The sequence below is a fragment of the Myripristis murdjan genome, chromosome 16 (assembly GCF_902150065.1).
Source record: "Myripristis murdjan chromosome 16, fMyrMur1.1, whole genome shotgun sequence".
Classification (NCBI taxonomy): domain Eukaryota; kingdom Metazoa; phylum Chordata; class Actinopteri; order Holocentriformes; family Holocentridae; genus Myripristis; species Myripristis murdjan.
This window is the reverse complement of record NC_043995.1, coordinates 8,892,246-8,910,079: the sequence shown is the minus strand read 5'-3', so window position 1 is coordinate 8,910,079 and position 17,834 is coordinate 8,892,246. Positions and strand designations below refer to the sequence as shown.

The 17,834-nt window shown below is 40.4% G+C and overlaps 1 protein-coding gene across 1 annotated transcript in view; it reads right to left on the bottom strand.

Annotated features, from left to right (window-relative positions):
* Positions 1–17,834, bottom strand: part of dnah5 (dynein, axonemal, heavy chain 5) — a 125,059-nt gene that overhangs the window by 45,942 nt on the left and 61,283 nt on the right. The window contains exons 58-66 of the mRNA XM_030072103.1: positions 17,401–17,531; positions 14,395–14,548; positions 10,245–10,512; positions 9,275–9,398; positions 8,930–9,037; positions 8,422–8,536; positions 6,749–6,925; positions 3,994–4,197; positions 2,316–2,495 (exon numbers count right to left, since the gene is read on the bottom strand). Coding sequence (XP_029927963.1) covers positions 2,316–2,495; positions 3,994–4,197; positions 6,749–6,925; positions 8,422–8,536; positions 8,930–9,037; positions 9,275–9,398; positions 10,245–10,512; positions 14,395–14,548; positions 17,401–17,531 — 1,461 coding nt within the window. The remainder of the gene's footprint in view (positions 1–2,315; positions 2,496–3,993; positions 4,198–6,748; positions 6,926–8,421; positions 8,537–8,929; positions 9,038–9,274; positions 9,399–10,244; positions 10,513–14,394; positions 14,549–17,400; positions 17,532–17,834) is intronic.

The following is a 17,834-nucleotide window of genomic DNA, read 5'->3' as shown; positions in this document are numbered from 1 at the left end:
AGAGTATGTTCAGCAGAGAGGAAAATTTTGACTATTGTTGATGCATATGTGACAAACAGCAGTTTGGAGAACATTCATGATGGCAGTGACACTGGGAGGGGGGTGATTGGGAGAATGGCCTGCCATATCTAAACCCAAATGGTGTTTGGATATTTAACTTCTATTCCATCCACTGATTGTCCATAATGAACATTTAAGGTAGCCCTTAAATGTACTTGCTTCCAGAGTTCCTTTGGCCATAAGTCGACGATCAACTCTGCAGTCATTTCATCAGACCTGTGGCCACATGTTTACTACCAGACAGAACTGTTAAACTTAAACGTGTAGTAAGGATGAATAGGGAATGTCTGGTGGAAGACCCCGTCCAGGAGATCTCAGGGAGATTGGGAACGTATGCAGGACTTGAAATGGACCCTGTTCAAAGCCTCCATCACTGAAGCAGTTCAGAGCTGTGGTCAGTTGGTGTCTGTTGTGTTGGCAACACATTAAACGTGAGGGAGGCTAAAGAGGGAAGCCTTCTGGGTTTGGCTAGCCCAGGGGACTCCGAACTTAGCAGAGAGAGGAGAAGGGCTACACTTTCAAACATGGGTGTAAGAGGAGTTTGGAGAGACCTTTGGCTGGTCTAAAATAAGTTCTGGCAAACTAGCAGATGGAGAAGGAATAGGCACGGCCTTTTGCAGACTGCTCAACAGTGACGGGATGGTGTTGATCTCTTCTGAGGATGTTGCTGGGCATTGGAAGTAACACTTTGAGGAGTTTCTAAAGCCAGCAGACATGCTCGCTGTGGAACAGACTTCTTTTTGCAGATGATATGGTCCTGTTGGCTTCATCCAGTGGTGACCTCAAGCATGCAGTGGGATGGTTTACACATGCACTAATAATCTAATATTTAATACAGTGACCAAGGAACTAGACAAAGAAGAGTAAGTTGTGATGTTAGGATAAAAAGTCCTCACTTTGAGCCTAGGTGTTATTCTGCACAGCTAAGTCTTTCCTCTCATGGTATCCAGGACAAATTGGGTTGTCTTTTCTCTGTGACTAGACTGTGGTCACTGGGAATGTATTTAGTAAGGACCTGCTTTGTAGTGACAGAGAGCAGTCTAAATTGTCAGACAGCAAGATTTTGATTTGTATTTGGTTTTCTGGACAGGATACTTTTGCTTATTGATTTGCTGACTAATTCATGATTCTGGTTGGTCAGTCAGGTCTTGGATTTTTAGGGCCCTATCTTGTGCCACCCGCTATCCGCTGCCACTACCCGCTACCCGCAAATTTCGGATTTAGGAACTTCCGCTATCCCTAAACGGTATCTTGCGTCACCCGCTACCCGCTATCCGTTATGCTGACTCCGTCATTTGCGCCTGGAGGTGTGTCCGTGGGCGTGTATCATGCGCTATCCCTAAAGTTGCTATCTTGCGCATACACAGCACACACATACCTCCCTCTCTCCATCGCGGGTTTAGGATTTAGGATTTAGGATAGCGCATCCTGCCCTTAAAGGCAATGGCCCCTGGCACACTGATTGGTTTAACTGGCGTAACGCCCAAAACACGCCTATGCATAATATAGCGGGTAGCGCAGGTGTTTTGCGGATAGCGGGAGGTGCACAAGACAGCAACTTTTACGGGGGAACGCCTCTTCCTAAATCCTAAATCCGCAAATAGCGGGTTTAGGGAGTCTGGCGCAAGATAGGGCCCTTAGTGTCTGAAATTTAAGTGTGCCCGGGGACTTGACTTGAGAGGCATCCGACCTATCTATTTATTTATTTATTCTTTTAGTTTTAAGTTTCACATCAGTAGATAGAAGCCCAATTGCCTTTCTGTTTTTTTTTTTTTTTTTTTTTGCTGTCTAATGTTTTTAGAGTATTCATATTACCTAGCAAAATTGTTGCTGTCAAAACATAAGGATTTGAATAAATACTCTCTATATCGGAGACAGAGTGCACTGCTTCTATGGCCCAGAGCTTTTCTAGAGAAAAAATAAACCTCTCTCCTTCACCCTGAGTGTTCCTTATTCATTAGTGTGGGAGGCCACGGACTTTGCCCAGGAGTGTGGCCTGTGTGTGCCTGTGTGTGCCTGTGTGTGCCTGTGTGTGCCTGTGTGTGTGTGTGTGTGTGTGTGTGTGTGTGTGTGTGCGCACGCACACACGCATATGTATGTACAAGAGCTGCTATTCCTCAAGGTGAAATTGGTACTGGTTGGAGTATATTTTTAGTGACATACACTGTCTACACAGTGTTTCACTGTACCAAAGAACATTTGTAAAGGTAAAAATTGGCACATACAGCACTAGACTGTGTACTAATGTGTCCTACCTTTAAGGGCAACACCTCCTTATTGATGGAAAAGAAGGAGGCCATGGCTTTGGTCCAGGAAGCCAGGCCTGCCACATTGCCACACACCCGCTTGGCTGTCTCAATGTTGTAGTCGGGCATGTCAAAGTAGGGCTGAAGCAGCTCCACCACTTCCTCATTAATGGTGTCTTTGGGGAATTGCTGAAAGCAAATGTTACAAGAGAGAGAGATAGAGGAAGGGGAGAGGGAAGGAATTAAATAAAAACATATCAAGTTGTGCCAATAAATACAGGTCACAGAATATATATAATCCACACAAAAAATCCAGAAAGCATCCACCCTTCTACTTGTAAGACAGCAAACAAGAATGCAAACTCTCTAAACTGCTGAATCCTGATTCCTTATATGAATAGTTATATTCCTTATATGAATATATTTATTTTGTATTTGTTAACAAAGTTGTGTTTTTTCAACAGGTGACAAGTCACATTGGCTCTCACTGATCTGCATAAAGTAGAATAAATCCTCACCAGATTTGGTCAAGACATATGTTAAGGGTTAAAAAAAAAATTGGTTACAGGAGAGAGGAGATGATGTGAGCATGCGTGAATGGGAGAGAACAAGACAGACAGAAAAAAATACACAAGCAGAAAACAGAGGTGGTGTAGTAATGGTTGATGGGAGAGAGAGGGATGTACAGCTAGAAGGAAGATACAAAGGGAGAAGAGTGAAAAGGAAAATGATTGAGGCAAAGGTAGACAGAGGAGTACAGAGGTGTGTAGAGCAGGGGTTTGATCTTTGGAGCGCTTGTCAAAGCTCGAGTCAAAAGCAGTGTTAATAATGAGTTGGTGTAATGTCATAATATTTTTCAGTCATTTTGATATGAATTGGAAGTAACTGATGCAGTGAAAACATGATTTATGGTTTCTGGCACAATTCTAATGTATTCCACCTATTTTGCTTTGCTCAGTATGTTGCATGACAATTTTAGTACACTGTCACACCACAGTGGAGTTGTTAATACAAATCATTCTTATAAATGCCACTGTCAGTGTCCTGTACACAGGGCATATCCACAAAATAAGACACTGAATTTAAACTGGATAATCTTCCTGCAGGACTGATGACCTTCCTGGAATATAGATTTTGTTTTTGTTTCAGATTTTCTTTTTTCTCAACTTCTAATTTGATTTTGTCATTAAAAATAAAGTAATGAATGAAGTAGTGCAAATAGCATAGCATTAATGTCAATGCTAAAAATGATGAAAGCTGATGTGAACTGCATAATTTTAACCAAAAGGGAAGTTCTTCAACTTCATGCTCTGATAACGTCATCATTGTTGTTTGCAGCTATTCATGTAATTTATTTTCAAATGGTCTTGGAGACAGTAAGCCATAAGCCATTTCCAACAGTTTTCACTCTGAGTAACTCCAACCAGGAAAGTATGTTGTTCATATTCATTTCACATCATTTGTATACTCTAGATTTATATGTTTTTTATGTGTTTTTTTTTTGTTTGTTTGTTTGTTTGTTTAATGCAGGTAAATGTATGTATGTGTGGACTATATGGGATGTTTCAATCAGTTATGAATGTGAAGAACTGTTGTGGTATATTGGAGGAAGTCCTCCTTGTATTGTGATCCTTCAGGCTTAACTGCATATTTATATGTATTATAAATTTAATGTAATAGAGGTTACCTGCAGGCTGCCCAGGAAGTTCCCAGCAGTCATGAGTTTGAGGGACTCCTGCCAGGATGGTGTGTTGCAGTTTTTCTCTGGGTCAATCTTCACTGCATTTACCCGTCTCTGGAAGAGCAGCAGCACACAATCCATGATCCGCATGATAAGGTGAGGCGGGCGGCCCAGAGTCCGTACTGTGGCTATGTCCGATGGCTTGATTGTCTGGGTGGGTAGAGAGGAGGGGAACGCAGGAGGGAATAACAGGGAATGAGAACAGTAGTAATACCGCAGTCTCACATTGGCCTCAATTTTGGCCCATTGTACAACAAAGTCTTAAGATATTATTATTGTTGGAGAACTGATGAACACACAAAACAATTCAGATTCCTTCAGTATATCCTGTATTCTTATAGTTGTACATGTGTCAAACTAATAGTCAGCAAATTATTGTTAGCAAATTGTCAGATGGCATTTCTAGTTTTGTGTTACTATTTTATGTATTTGTAATTGTTCATCTATATAGTATGTAGATAGGAAGGACAGGAACAGGCTCTGGCATTAGGAAAGTGCATTGTATTCTGGTTCCTCACATATTATGTACACACCATCACAAAGCCATCCTCCTGTCTAAGCACACTTATTAACACCAGTAAACCATCACTATCTCCAAGTACTGGAGTAGGCTTTGGGCTTGTCTCACTCAGCTTGTTGAGTTATTTTCAGCAGTGTATTCAGACTTAGCCTTGCAGGAGTCCTACTTTTACAGCATGCATCACACATAAATTTAAATTATGGCAGTGGCACTGGCTCATAATTCAAATGATCATTTGGAAAGTCTTTGTGAAGGCAAGAAGCGATCTTTCCACTGATTTGACTGAGACAGAAGGTTTGACTTGCAATGATACATTCCATTTTACAATATTTGAAAATAAGCAACTGCAGTACAAATGCTGGATATTCAGTATCTAGGACTGATACAAAATAGAAGACAACAATTGCTAGGGAGTTTGCAAAGGGGCCCACTGGGGATACAATCACACTACAGTAAGAAATTCCCATAGGAAGAGTGCAGGAGAGGCAGGGAGATGGCAAAAATAAAGTGTTGGGGAGGCAGAGATAAAACACGAGGTAGAGAAGCGACAAACTGCACACAAGGCCATAGTTTCATACAGCAGAGAGCGGAGAGGAAAGAAGACTGGAATGTAAGCAGAGGCACTAGGGGGGATAAATACAGAGGAAACTGAAACAGAGCATGAGGAATTACAGAATAGACTCAAAGAGAGAGTGGGGAGCTGCAAAAGAGAGATTCACAGACAGGGACCAAGTGTGACTGCAAGAGATTGATTAAAAAGAGAGAGACAGTGGGAGGGTACGGCATATGTCCCTGTGAGAGTTGTTTGGCTGCTTCTTCAGACCACCTGCCCACTCGTCTCATCTCTCTCCTCGCCACTTCCCTCGTTTCACCTCTCCCCGCTCCATTTGCCCACTGCTTCATCAGCCCAGGCGTAGCATGAAACTCCCACTTCAGGGACAACTAATAGAAAGTCTGGTTTATCTTCCTTTCCTTACACTGTGTGTTTTCTCTCCTTCAAACGGGACCCATACATTGGCATGTACATACTAGTTACGTGGAATTAAACTGTATTTAAAACCAACTGTAGAATTTTTCAAAAATAAATGATCATCCATCTGAGTGGATCTCCACATCATTTCTATCCAACAGCTGTAGTACGAAAATCCCAACAGGAAACCTACCATCAGGGATCCATACACAACCATCTGCCCTAGCATGTAACTGTAATTACACCATAGCCCCAAGCACCAGAGCACCATGCTAACTTCAGACGCACCTGGTATCACCCACATACACACACACCTGGGCAAGAAAGCTCTAGGCAAAACATGCACAGAAGTACAAACAGCAGGTTGCAGTTGGCTCTAAGTGGCATCCTCAAGCATCACAAAATTCACAGTGAGAGAGAGAGCGAAAGAGAGAAGGACGAGGGCGAGGGAAGGCACTAAGAACACGGAGCTACATGAAAGCATGGAACAAGAAAGAGAGCAAAGAAGTCAGAGAAACAGAAAGACACAGCGTGACATGCTGAGAGAGACGACGACACATATAAAGACAACAAACAGTCTCAGCCTCCTGCAGTGAAAACTAGGGATCTTATGTTTTTCGTTTTTGTTTTTTATCTAACCCTCTCAATCCCCTTATAAATCCAGAATATGCCTTGCAGTTTACTAACTTTGTAAAGGAGCGGGAGAATCTTCCTGCAAAACTCATGGGTAAACTAATAAGATACAACATATTATATAAATTAACAAACTGACTCAAAATGATTTAATTAAAAATTCCCACACTAGACAACAGAACAGAATTTGTTTAGTTCGGTCATTTTCAACTTATACAACTAAAATATACATGTAAATTAATTGATTAATTGATTAATTAAAATTATAATAAGTCATTACTTTTGACACAGTGACAAACCAAAGCAAGTCTACACTGACCAAAAAGGTGGAGGCCAAAGCCTTAACCTATTACACATACCCTTTTTACATTCATTATTTTGTACAGATCACTTAAGATTTATACACTGAAAAAGAAAGAAAGAAAAAAAGGAGAATGAGAAAGATTGTGTTCATGTATATTATACTGTATATACCCAATTAAAGCAGAATTAGCAGAATACAATCGTAGATGTCATAATATTCATGAAAATGAAGTGCATGAAAACGTCTCAGTATTTTTGCACAGCTCTCCTCATACCTGCAGTGCAGCCTCAGCTTCCTCAAGAGCAGGCCGTGCGGCTTCAAGTTTCTCCTCAGCGATGGCTTTGTCGGCCGAGATGCTGTCAACAATGGCCTGAGCCTTGTCCTTCACCTTCTGCACTTCCACCTTCACTCGCTCAGCTGCCTGGGCCTTCACCGTCACCTCTTTCAGCACCTGGGAGAACACAGACAGCACTGCAACATCAACTTTTATAGCACAAACTAGTGAGAACACTGTAATTTCAAATTTGTTTTAATGATAATAATTCAGTGTTTGTGGCCCTATACTTCTATTAATTTACTATTTACTTATGTCACTTTTTACTTACAGCAAACTGACACTGAACTGAGACAGAACACAAATATAAGAGCACAAGCATGCAGACCCAGACACACTGATATTTCTCCCAAACAGTCACTGTACTGCACATACTTACAAACCACACAAACAGTTTTCAACACATTTCTTAAACATTACACATTATTCAGCTCACTTCTATTGAGGACTGATTTGTAAACAAATCATCCAAAAAGAAGTAATCTTTGAAGTGAGTGAGTTGATTCCATTCACCTGTGCAACCAATTCAAAAAAAAAAAAAAAAAAAAAAAAAAAAAAACGAGAAAAAGAGTGAACATCTAACATTACCTGCAGACTCCTATCACCCACCATTTCAGTTCTACACCTACTAAATCTCTTTGGCACAGGTGGAACGGGACTGAATCAATTCACAGACCGGATGTGGTTTGTCAGTGAACCAAAGGACTCAATCCCTGAAATCGAACTGGGCATTGTAGCACTAATTCACTCACTGAACAAGCGACTGAACCAAACACTTCAGTGAACTAAAGGACTCCCATCTGCTGGATAACAGCAACTAAGAAGTGATATCCTAAACTGAACCAGAAGTAATACATGCTAATGTTAAATTAGTTGACCTAATCACAATAATCATCACAAAGTGTCACACTTGTGCATTGTCAAACATTTGTGGTTTATGAGATTATTATGAGAACACACCTCTGTCTGTTGTCACTGGTCATTTACTAACGTCACCGTCATAACTACAACCATTCAACTAATTCGCCATTCGATAAAGGGGCAGGGCCAGCAAAAGTGCAAGAAGCAGCGAGACTTTTTCTTTTTGGTGAATCAAATCAAGTAATTCAGAATCAGCTCTGTGTGACTAAGTACATATCAATACATCCTCAAGTACCCACTTGAATACTTCTAAAGATACATCAAAACAGTTCCAGCCATGCGGAGGAGACAGTATAATTCTCTCTGTAGCTTCTATTTATATGTTCAATACAATTTTGTCTGATTTAAGCAGTGTTATTAATTTCTATTTTCTGGAATTTCAAAGCGGTTTGTTCAGTTAGGCCAGAGTTAATGAAAGATACTGTGTGCTGGTAGAGGTCATTCAGCTGAAATGATATGCTTGTGGCTCTGTGAAAAACTGAATTAGTAGTCAGAAGGGCAAGAGGCAGAAAAGCACCATTCAGTATACAGCCACTCATGCACATCCACAAGTGCTTATACATACTTGAAATACAGCTAAAAGTGACTAGAATGAAAAATATGCACAGCCAGAACGGCCAAAATAAATGTACACATCCAGAAAATACACATGAAAATTTTAAGCCAACCAATGAACCCAACTGCCAACCTACCATGTCAGCTTTGTCATTGGCGACCTGTAATTCTTTCTCTTTCACCTCCAGCTCCTTGCTGAGAGCAGCTACCGACTCTGAGGCTTCCTTCAGCTTCTGGAGACCTGTGTTCATCCTGAACAGGGGCAAAGTGGAGTGGAATCAGTTTAACATAAGCTGAGTAATCTAACTTATCTTATCCTGGAAGATGCTCCCATACACAGGGAAAATTAGTTTGGGGACTTACTGAAGATACAAGCGGAGTGGTGAAACCTGGATTTCGCCACACAGAGTTTGAGAATTTGAAATGGACATTCTCATATCATTTTGGCTATTGTTAGTCAAAATCTCCAACCAGATTTTTGAGGTGAGTAAAGTGATACAAAATATATTGTATTTGGGTGAAGTATTTCTTTAAAAGGTGAGTACAAAGAAAAGACTCATCTTTGAGAAAAATCACAGGAAAACAACCTGATGAACTGTCGGAGGAATATGAATGAAGATGCTGACCACATCTTTGCCTACTTACCTGTTAGCCAGAGTCTGAACTTCAGATCGCTTCTCCTTATAGATGGTTTTATAGCCCTGGATGAAGGACAGGTAGGACTTGGGCGTAACATGGGTGGGTCGTCGGTATCTAGATTCAAATTTGATTACGTTTGCATGTCGCATTAATTTTAGAAACATCCCCTGCATTCTCTTTTTGCAACACAAGACATTTTTTCAGCCTTAATTTACCAAGATCACAAATTACCTGCACTGGTATTGACCAGATCAAAGATGATTGAAATAAGATATGAATTTCTTTCTAGTGCGGATTTTTGCATTTCATAACAAACAGAGAGTTATATGATACAGTGGTTTGATGACATACCTTTGGAAATATTCGACACACTTCTCTGCCACGCCATCCTGGAAGGAACCCATGCACTGGACCACCTCACTTTTGACCTGGGAGGAACAGTCGATGTCATAGACAGACAGGAAGTGCTCTGAAACTGAAAGACAAAAAGATGGAAGTAAGACAAGAAAATGAGAGCAGAGATTGTTGAGCAGCAGTGGTGGGGGGTTGAAAAGACAGAGAGTTGGAGAGAAAATCGTAAGTTATAGAAAAAAGATTGGCAATTTTAAACATAAATGGACCCTCGCTTACTTGCTCCATACACTGCCACTCTCTTATGAGCTCTAACAATTATAATTGAAATTGGTTTGATTGTTTTCCAAGCAGGAGTGACTGCAAGGAACATTATGCATTATTGGATTTTCTGCATCTATTACGTCAACATCTGTGTCATACCTCTGACTGGTTTAACAAAATAGGGGACAGACATTCAGAAACAGAAGGGAACAGAACAGGGCATAATTGAAAAATACTGCTATTTTCACAATTCATTTTCTAAAGCCAAATTGACATGCTTACAATGGATGAACTGAAAGAGATTGGTTTTTCAGGTCAAAATGAGCTAAGCTCTTGAAAATAGCTGCAAAGATTAGGACCCATTACATTTTAACTTAGATGAAAATCCATGTCTATATTTGTGTGTCTCAAGGAAGATATTCCTCAGGAATATTTGGAAATATTAACACATATAAAAGATACAAATTGCAGACAAATCACATAATTCTAATCCTGCATATACTGCAAACAGTGATTTATGTTTTTTTGAGGAGGAAGGCTGATAATACATTGTGTTTTATTGCGTGTGCCCAGTTGTATTATTTGAACATGTATACTGTTTGATACACTGCCCAGTGTCTAGGGTACACATCAGTAAAAATCTCTACAAAAGAGGTTACAGGTTGTTCCTTTTTTCATTTTTGTTTGTCTATAAGTGTGTATTCACCTGCAACAAGGGCGTCTTTGGGCCAGCGGCTGAACCAGTCCATTGTGCAGCCAGATATCAGTGCTGGAAACTTTAGTGCTCGGTTGCGGAACCTCTCTCCAACAGGCGAGAAGCAAAGGATGACATGGAGGTTCTGTCGGACCCGTGACATGAAGTACTCATAAAGGTTCTCATTGGTCGGTGGTCGCCTTGGAAACTCCCGCCTCATGATGGGGATGAGATCACTAAGGATCTCATCGATCTCATCACGAGCAAACAAGCTGGACACCTGGAAGATAACATACAGAAAAAAGATGCAGATGCGATACTTTTATGAGAGATCATTTCTGGCCTTGACAGCTAAAAGTACCACTTGTGGTGCACAAATAAAAGAAAAACAGAACTAGGTTGCTTACTAGGTTGTTTAACAAAGTGTAATGTACAGAAAGGAGCCAAGCCAGGTGAGAAATTTTGTTTAGATGTAGCCCCAATTAAGCTCTCCAACACAAATGTAGAAGCTAGGGATTCACTGCATATTTTTAGAGGTTTTCTCTCTACATTCTGATCTAAAATCAGTTTTTCTAAAATGGAGAATAAATGCTTAATTAATGATGTGAATCTTCAAGAAAAATAATCTTCTGCCCAAAGAGTTTTGAATATTAATTTGTACTTGAGGCATGAAGAGACAAATTAGTGATGAAAAAAAACCCCTGAAAAACAGAGTTACTATCTGTAATGAACTTAAGCCTATTAATATGTAAAACAGGAACACTCGGAATGATCTTTTTTATGAAAACTGTCTATTGAATGCCATTTTGACATAAGTGATTTGGAGTAACATGCCTGAAATAATGCTGTGGATGTATGTGGACTTCGCTTGAGTGTCAGGTGTGTCACGTGTATGGGCGCTGTGTTTGAGTTTTGATGTCCTTCATATAGTAGTCATGCTGTGGTGTGTACTGTATTTATGTATCTGTGTGTGTTCATGTGAGGCTGGATAAAGACTGTGGCAACAAATTTCCTAGAGGAAGGACAATAAAGAATCTATCATCACATGCTCATCCACACTGTTCATCCACAGTGTACCTTAATCCCCTACATTGATCCTCACCAGCTCTTCCCTAGATTCTCTATCTCTTTTTACACTTGTTTTCTCCATCTCTCCAGGCTCCTGGGCTGGAGTCTTTATCATTCTTGAACAACATTCACAGTTAGTGCAGATTTAACAAGGCTGTTGATGGTAGGCTCCTGCAACGTTTCACATTTCCTTTTCCTTCTTTGCACTACATTAATACATCTTCATACAATCCCTACGGTAGCTTATCTTGTTTTCCTATATCACATGTCTTCTTGAAAGTGTAACTTTTTGACTAAGCTTTCTTTCGTTCTTTTTTTTTTAACACAGCCTATCGTCACTAATAACACAGGTCTGATTTGTTCCAGTGTTTCCAGATATTATACTACTACTATTATATGCTCCTGTAAAAGCAATTTGATTGGTCAGGAGTCATGTGTTATTTACTATAACATGACTGGAGACAATGGATATTTTTCCAGATCTATCTTTTGGTTTGGATTATGAGTCTGAAGAAGAAAACAGAAACAAGGTAAACATCACTGTTCATAAGATTGCAGATTAAACTCTTTGTCACACAGTAGTCACAGAGGTTGAGTTGAAAAAAACTGGAGAAGAGATGTGGTGCTACAAGACAGAAGGTATGAGCCTGACACTTTTTAACAGTTGGCTACCAACTGTATTCTCTGCCCTGACTGCCACACACAAACACTGGAGAGGGCTCATTGTTTCCAAATGTTTTCCAAACCTTTAGCCTTTAACACAATTCCCATCTTGCATTTACTGAAGTTACATGCCTTGAGCATGCGTCAGGAAAACATAAAGTCAAAAAGTCCACTGTAAAATTCCAAATTTAACAATAGATGCTCTGTTCATGGATTAAATTGTGGATTAAATTCCTAAAATGGTGTCTCACAGGCTCTGTTTTGTGGTGTTTCTCAGCTTCAAACAAGGTATTACATGACCAGATACCACCTATTAAACAGCATGAAAATATAATCAATTCTTCCTTGACTGAGGACCAGTGTCTCTACAAAGTTGCATGTAAATCTGCTCAGAATTATTGATGTATCTTGGTAACAGACAGGATGATTAAACCTTTCCAAATGGCTTGACCACCCCCTGCACATTGTTCCCCATCACTTCACTCTCTTCTTCTACCTACTTGACATCTCTAATCCAGCAAGCTGTGCAGAGGAAGAAAGGAAGAGAGAGAGATAGACAGGTAGACAGAGAGAGGCTTGGGCAGCATCTGGTGTTATGTTTAGAAGCACCACATCTCTAAACATCTGACAGATTCCTCTCACACCAACAACCTCACACTAACAGCTCCCTCTTCCTTTTTTTCATCTATCCATCAACACCACCACACAAACCCTCACCCCCTGCTGTGTCTCTTCACACACAACCATGCGCAGGCGCGTGCACACACACACACACACACACACACACACACACACACACACACACACACACACACACCCATGCGCAGGCACGTGTGCACAAACACACACATATACACCCACACACACCTCTCACTTGCACACAAACAAAACCCTGGCAATACACCACTCATGCCCTGGTCGCCACTTTCTATTTACCTCCCCTAACAGAGCAGCTGTTGCTTAAATTGTTATCCGGACAGGGAGGGGCATGAGGAAGAGGAGAAGAAGATGGGGATGGTGCTGTGATAAGACTCATGAGCAAGAGAATAAAAAGAGAAGGAAGAGAGAGGAGCAGAATGAAGAGAAGAAGGGTAAAAGACAACAAGGAAAGGAAGGAGCCAAACAAGGGAGGGAAGAGGGAAGGAACAAAGTGTTACAGGAAAGAAAAGAGAAAAATACGAGGGCTGTGAAAGAAACTAGAAAGACAGAAATAAAGAGGAAAAGGAGAAGAAACAGAAAAGAACAATAGAGAGTAGAAGAACAGGGAGGGGAACAGAGAGGGGTGCATATAAAGAGGAGAGACAAAGAGGCAGAAGATAATGAGGACCAGGATTAGGACCAGATGATGAAGAGAAAAAAAAGGAAACAGGATAAGAACAGAGTAGATGAAAGAGGAACGAAGAGGATGGAGTGAAAAAAGAAGACAAGGCAGAAGAGGAGGAGTAGAAGAGGTGGAAGAGGACAAAGTAAAGAATATAGCTTTCCCCTGTTACATCACATACTGTACTCCCTCCACTGGGGACTGCAGTGGTGAAATGCACAAACAATGGCAGCAGACCTTGAAGTTATCTATCATTACTGCAGAGCACTTAACAAAGAGAGGCTTTTGTATCTGCCACTGCACCCTCAGCCTATAGTACAGAGAGGGCTAGAAGTATATCTTCCTCAACTATGTCTTATAGCTTCAATTTATCACATCCAAATCGATGAAATAACGGAGAAACGCTAGCTGACACACAAAATTCAATTTGCTTTTTTATTTGATTGAATTGAGATAAACTGAACTGCTCATAACTCAGAGACCTCTTAGAGGCCTCGGCTCCATGTCTTTGGTGCTAGTGACCTGGAAAAACCTCTAAGCTTTACAAAAATTGAGAAAGAAAAAACAATAGCTGTTTACCCATTGATGCTTATAATAATGGAATATTTTACAGTGCATATTCAGAAGTTTTCCTTGGTACCAGGGTCCTGAAATGTTTACGTCACTCGAGGGGGGAAGTCAGCTGCAACAGCCACACAACAGCAGAGCAAATGAGGTTTCTGCTGAACATAGATGATGTTAATAGTGTCTAACTTTCTGAATCAGAGAGTCAGGAAATGGCATGGTCTCTCTACAGAAGATTTATCTAATTATAAAATGTCTGCGATGATTACTCAAAGAAGAACAAACATATAGATGTGACAGTGCATTCTTTGTCCGATTTGTAGCTGTTCTGAGTAATCTGACCAGACAAAACTGACCTGTCCTTTAGCACAACAAATCATATCTATTACTACATTAAACTTTATATATTACAGTCCCACTTCACTGAGCAATTTTTCAAACTGTAAAAACTAGTAACTGTGCAAAACATTTATGTGTGTATGTTTGAACATTCTGTATTCATTCATGCACGCAGTCATGTTTTGTGTCTTTCTTTGTGTTCCTGACCTCTCCAGAAGACAGGACGTTGTTCATGTACTCGAGGAAAGACTCATCTTTGATCTCATTGTCAGTAAAGATGAAGCTGATGCCTTTGCCGTGGTGGCCGGCTGTCCTGTACAGGCCCTTCAGGTCATCCATCAGATTGGCTGTGTTATAGGAGCTGGGAAGATGCAGAATGCAGATAATAATGTGAATGTTTTTTTTGTTGTTGTTTGTTTGTTTTTGAGATTATTTTTGTCACTTACTATTATACTTTTATATTCTTTGGGAAGACAAAAGTATTAACATGAAATGCCAATAAAACAAGTTGAAATTGAGAATGTAAAAAAAAAAATACTTTTACACAGTTTTAACACAAGATCTTTGTCTCAACACAATACATGTGATAAACAGTTCATGTTCATTACCTTGTCACACAAAAAACACATTTATAGTTGAAACGTACAAATTCAACCTTAAAGCAAAAATAAACTGAAAACGACACAAAAAAATAACTTTTTATTCTCCTCTGAACAGATGACGTCACTGTTGAACAAAAGTATCCAAACTTATCATTTCTTTATGAAATCTAAAATCTATCCAAACCCTTGCTCTTACCAGTGACACAAATACACTGAATCCTGAAATACTTCACTTTGAATTTTGTTCCTTCTTGATAGATATATTGTTACTACCACTGACCATGTAAAATTGTGTTGGCTGCTGCCGTACAGAGCCCTGATCACCCACCCCGTGAACCCCAACAGTGTTGGAACAAGTGAGAATCTGAGAGAAGTCATCAGTGAAAAATATACAAAACCTTTAGGGAAAGCAGACATCCACTCTCCGACTCACTTACCACACACTCAGCAACACTCATATGCATGTGTGTGCAGAGTGAGTTAGAGAGAGAGAGAGAGAGAGAGAGAGAGAGAGAGAGAGAGAGAGGGTAGTGCTTATGCGTGTATGGATGCAATGTATGGATTTTCCATGTTGGCAGAGGGTGCATTTTTAACTGCAAGTGACAGAAAAATGTGTGAAAAGACTGACACACTTCTGTCCCGGGAAAAAAGAAGGAAGTCTACTGAATGTATGCATTTGTTTGTGTGTGTGTGTGTGTGTGTACATAAGTGTGGCATATATCCAATTATAGTTTGTGTTGTGTGCTTTTAGAAATTCCATTAGTGTGAAAATACTGATGTGAGCTCTCTTCCACAGTGGTCAGAGTTTGTACAGAGTGTGTGTGTGTGTGTGTGTGTGTGTGTTTGTGTGTGTGAAGCTTTAATCAATAGGAGAGAGAGAGAGACAGAGAGAGAGACAGACACGAACAAAGACAGTTTTTCTTTGAATAAATTTACAGAATGCATGCAACAGCAAAGCAGAGGAACTGAATGCATTTTAAATATAAGGAGGTTAAAAAGAGTGACTACACTAAGTTTGCATGACTGAGCGAACAGAATCGGTTTACACATAAGGGGTGTGAGAGTTTCCTCTGGAGAAAATGAGAGCCAATTTGAGACTGCATACAGAGACCCCAACATACCCATTTGTACTGTATGTGCATTCATGTGTGTGTGTGTGTGAGACCAGGAGAGAGAGAGAGCAAGAGAAAGAAGAAGGTAGAGAACCACACAGGCAAGTCTGTTTTCTCCAGAGGGGCCTGTGAAGCCCAGAGGAGAAACACACGGCTCATTCATATTAATACCAAACACTAAAATCTGTTAGGGGAAACAGCAGACGGGAAATATGACTGCTACAAATACACATGGGGACCGCTGAGAGAGAGAGAAAAAAATGTTGACAGGTTTCGAGAGAGAGACACAGAGGGGGAGAGGAAGAGAGAGAGAACGATATGGCCACAGACAAAGAAGTTAAGCAGAGAAAAATAACAGCAGCTGAAGCAGTGGAGAGGGATTTCCTTATCCTGATGAATCAACTGCAATGAGACTCTCATAAGGGAGAATGTCATTGTTTCAGAGGAAAATGATCGTCCAATAAACGACAATCTTACTCCATTTGTTTCAAGAGGTATCCATCTGTCTAGGCAATTAATTCATCCTGATTGCAGCTGCTGAACGATGGATGATGAATCTCAATATCTTTTTGCACGCTGCCAGAACTGAGGCTGAGGACTGGTATCCCCCAAAGAGTGTGTGGTGATTTTGCATCCAAATCTCTATCAAGTGGGCCAACCAGCTCAGTGGAGCCGCTAGCCAAGATTAAAGGATGTCGTTTGTATTGTTTCAGTTGAAGAATTTTACTGTCAGGTGCTGTTAATCAGCAGCTTCTCAAACATGACAATGGAGAAAGATTGTTTGGCGCTGAATCTAACGCAAATAGGACCAACAGTCATCTGGCAACACAGCTGGATCGCCATATAATATGAACAGCATGATCTGAAGCATACAATGATTATTTTATTCCACTTGCTTTTCTACTATACCTCCATTTTATACCAATTTATACTAATTGTGTTAGTTTATTCTAGTTTTCTGACACTACGGCACCTTTATTGTTCCCTCTTTTTGAATTATTTCCCCCTTTTTGGCTTCTAGTTTTTTTTCTGAATAAACTCAAAATTAGTATTTTGACCAACCATATAAATTAGTTTTTATATGTATTTGTCTACATGCATATTGTATTTTTTGTGTAGTCTCTGTTGCCTTATTGCTCTTCTTTTTAGTATTAATATTTTTTATAATTTGTTATCATTTGCTGGTCTTTATCAAACACTTTGTGCTGCAGTTGTGTGTTAACAGTGCAATATTAATACATTTGTACTGACTTACTGGTTGACTGATAGGTGCATTACCATTAACTGTCACCAGCAGACCACCAATGACTGCACTGTCTGAAAAAGTGGGCCATGATGTGGGGAACAGCTGTAGGGAGAACAAGTTGTTGCTAAGCTGCTCTCCAATTCTCAGTAGGCCGAGTAAGATACAGTAGATGCAACAACTGACGCATGTTTTGTAGTTTGGGTGTTGTGAGTTGTGTGTGCATGCAAGTGTGCCATGTGCATGTGAGCATTACCGTGTGAGAGTGATCTGGAAGATCTTGTATCCAGCGATGAACGAGGCCAGTCTGGTCAGGCTCTGTTTGCCTGATCCCCCTACACCCACCAACAAGGCATTACCTCTGGGTGTCCGGATTATCCTTGACACCTACTCACACACAGACATGAATAAAGGATTAGATGGAGGGAGTGTGTGTGTGTGTGTGTGTGTGTGAGTGAGTGAGTGAGTAAGTGAGTGAGTGAGTGAGAGAAAGAGAGAGGGAGGGAGAGGGAGAGAGAGAGACAGAGCGGGAAACTGCATGTGTGCAAGCAAGAGAGTCCTTAAGAGCTCAACATATGAAATTGCCCTTGAGGGGAAAGCTGGCAGAATATTTTTGGGATCAAATCATTTGACGGTTTTTAATACAGAAGTTCTACCATTCAAAGAATGGCTGAGGGATTACTAACTGGA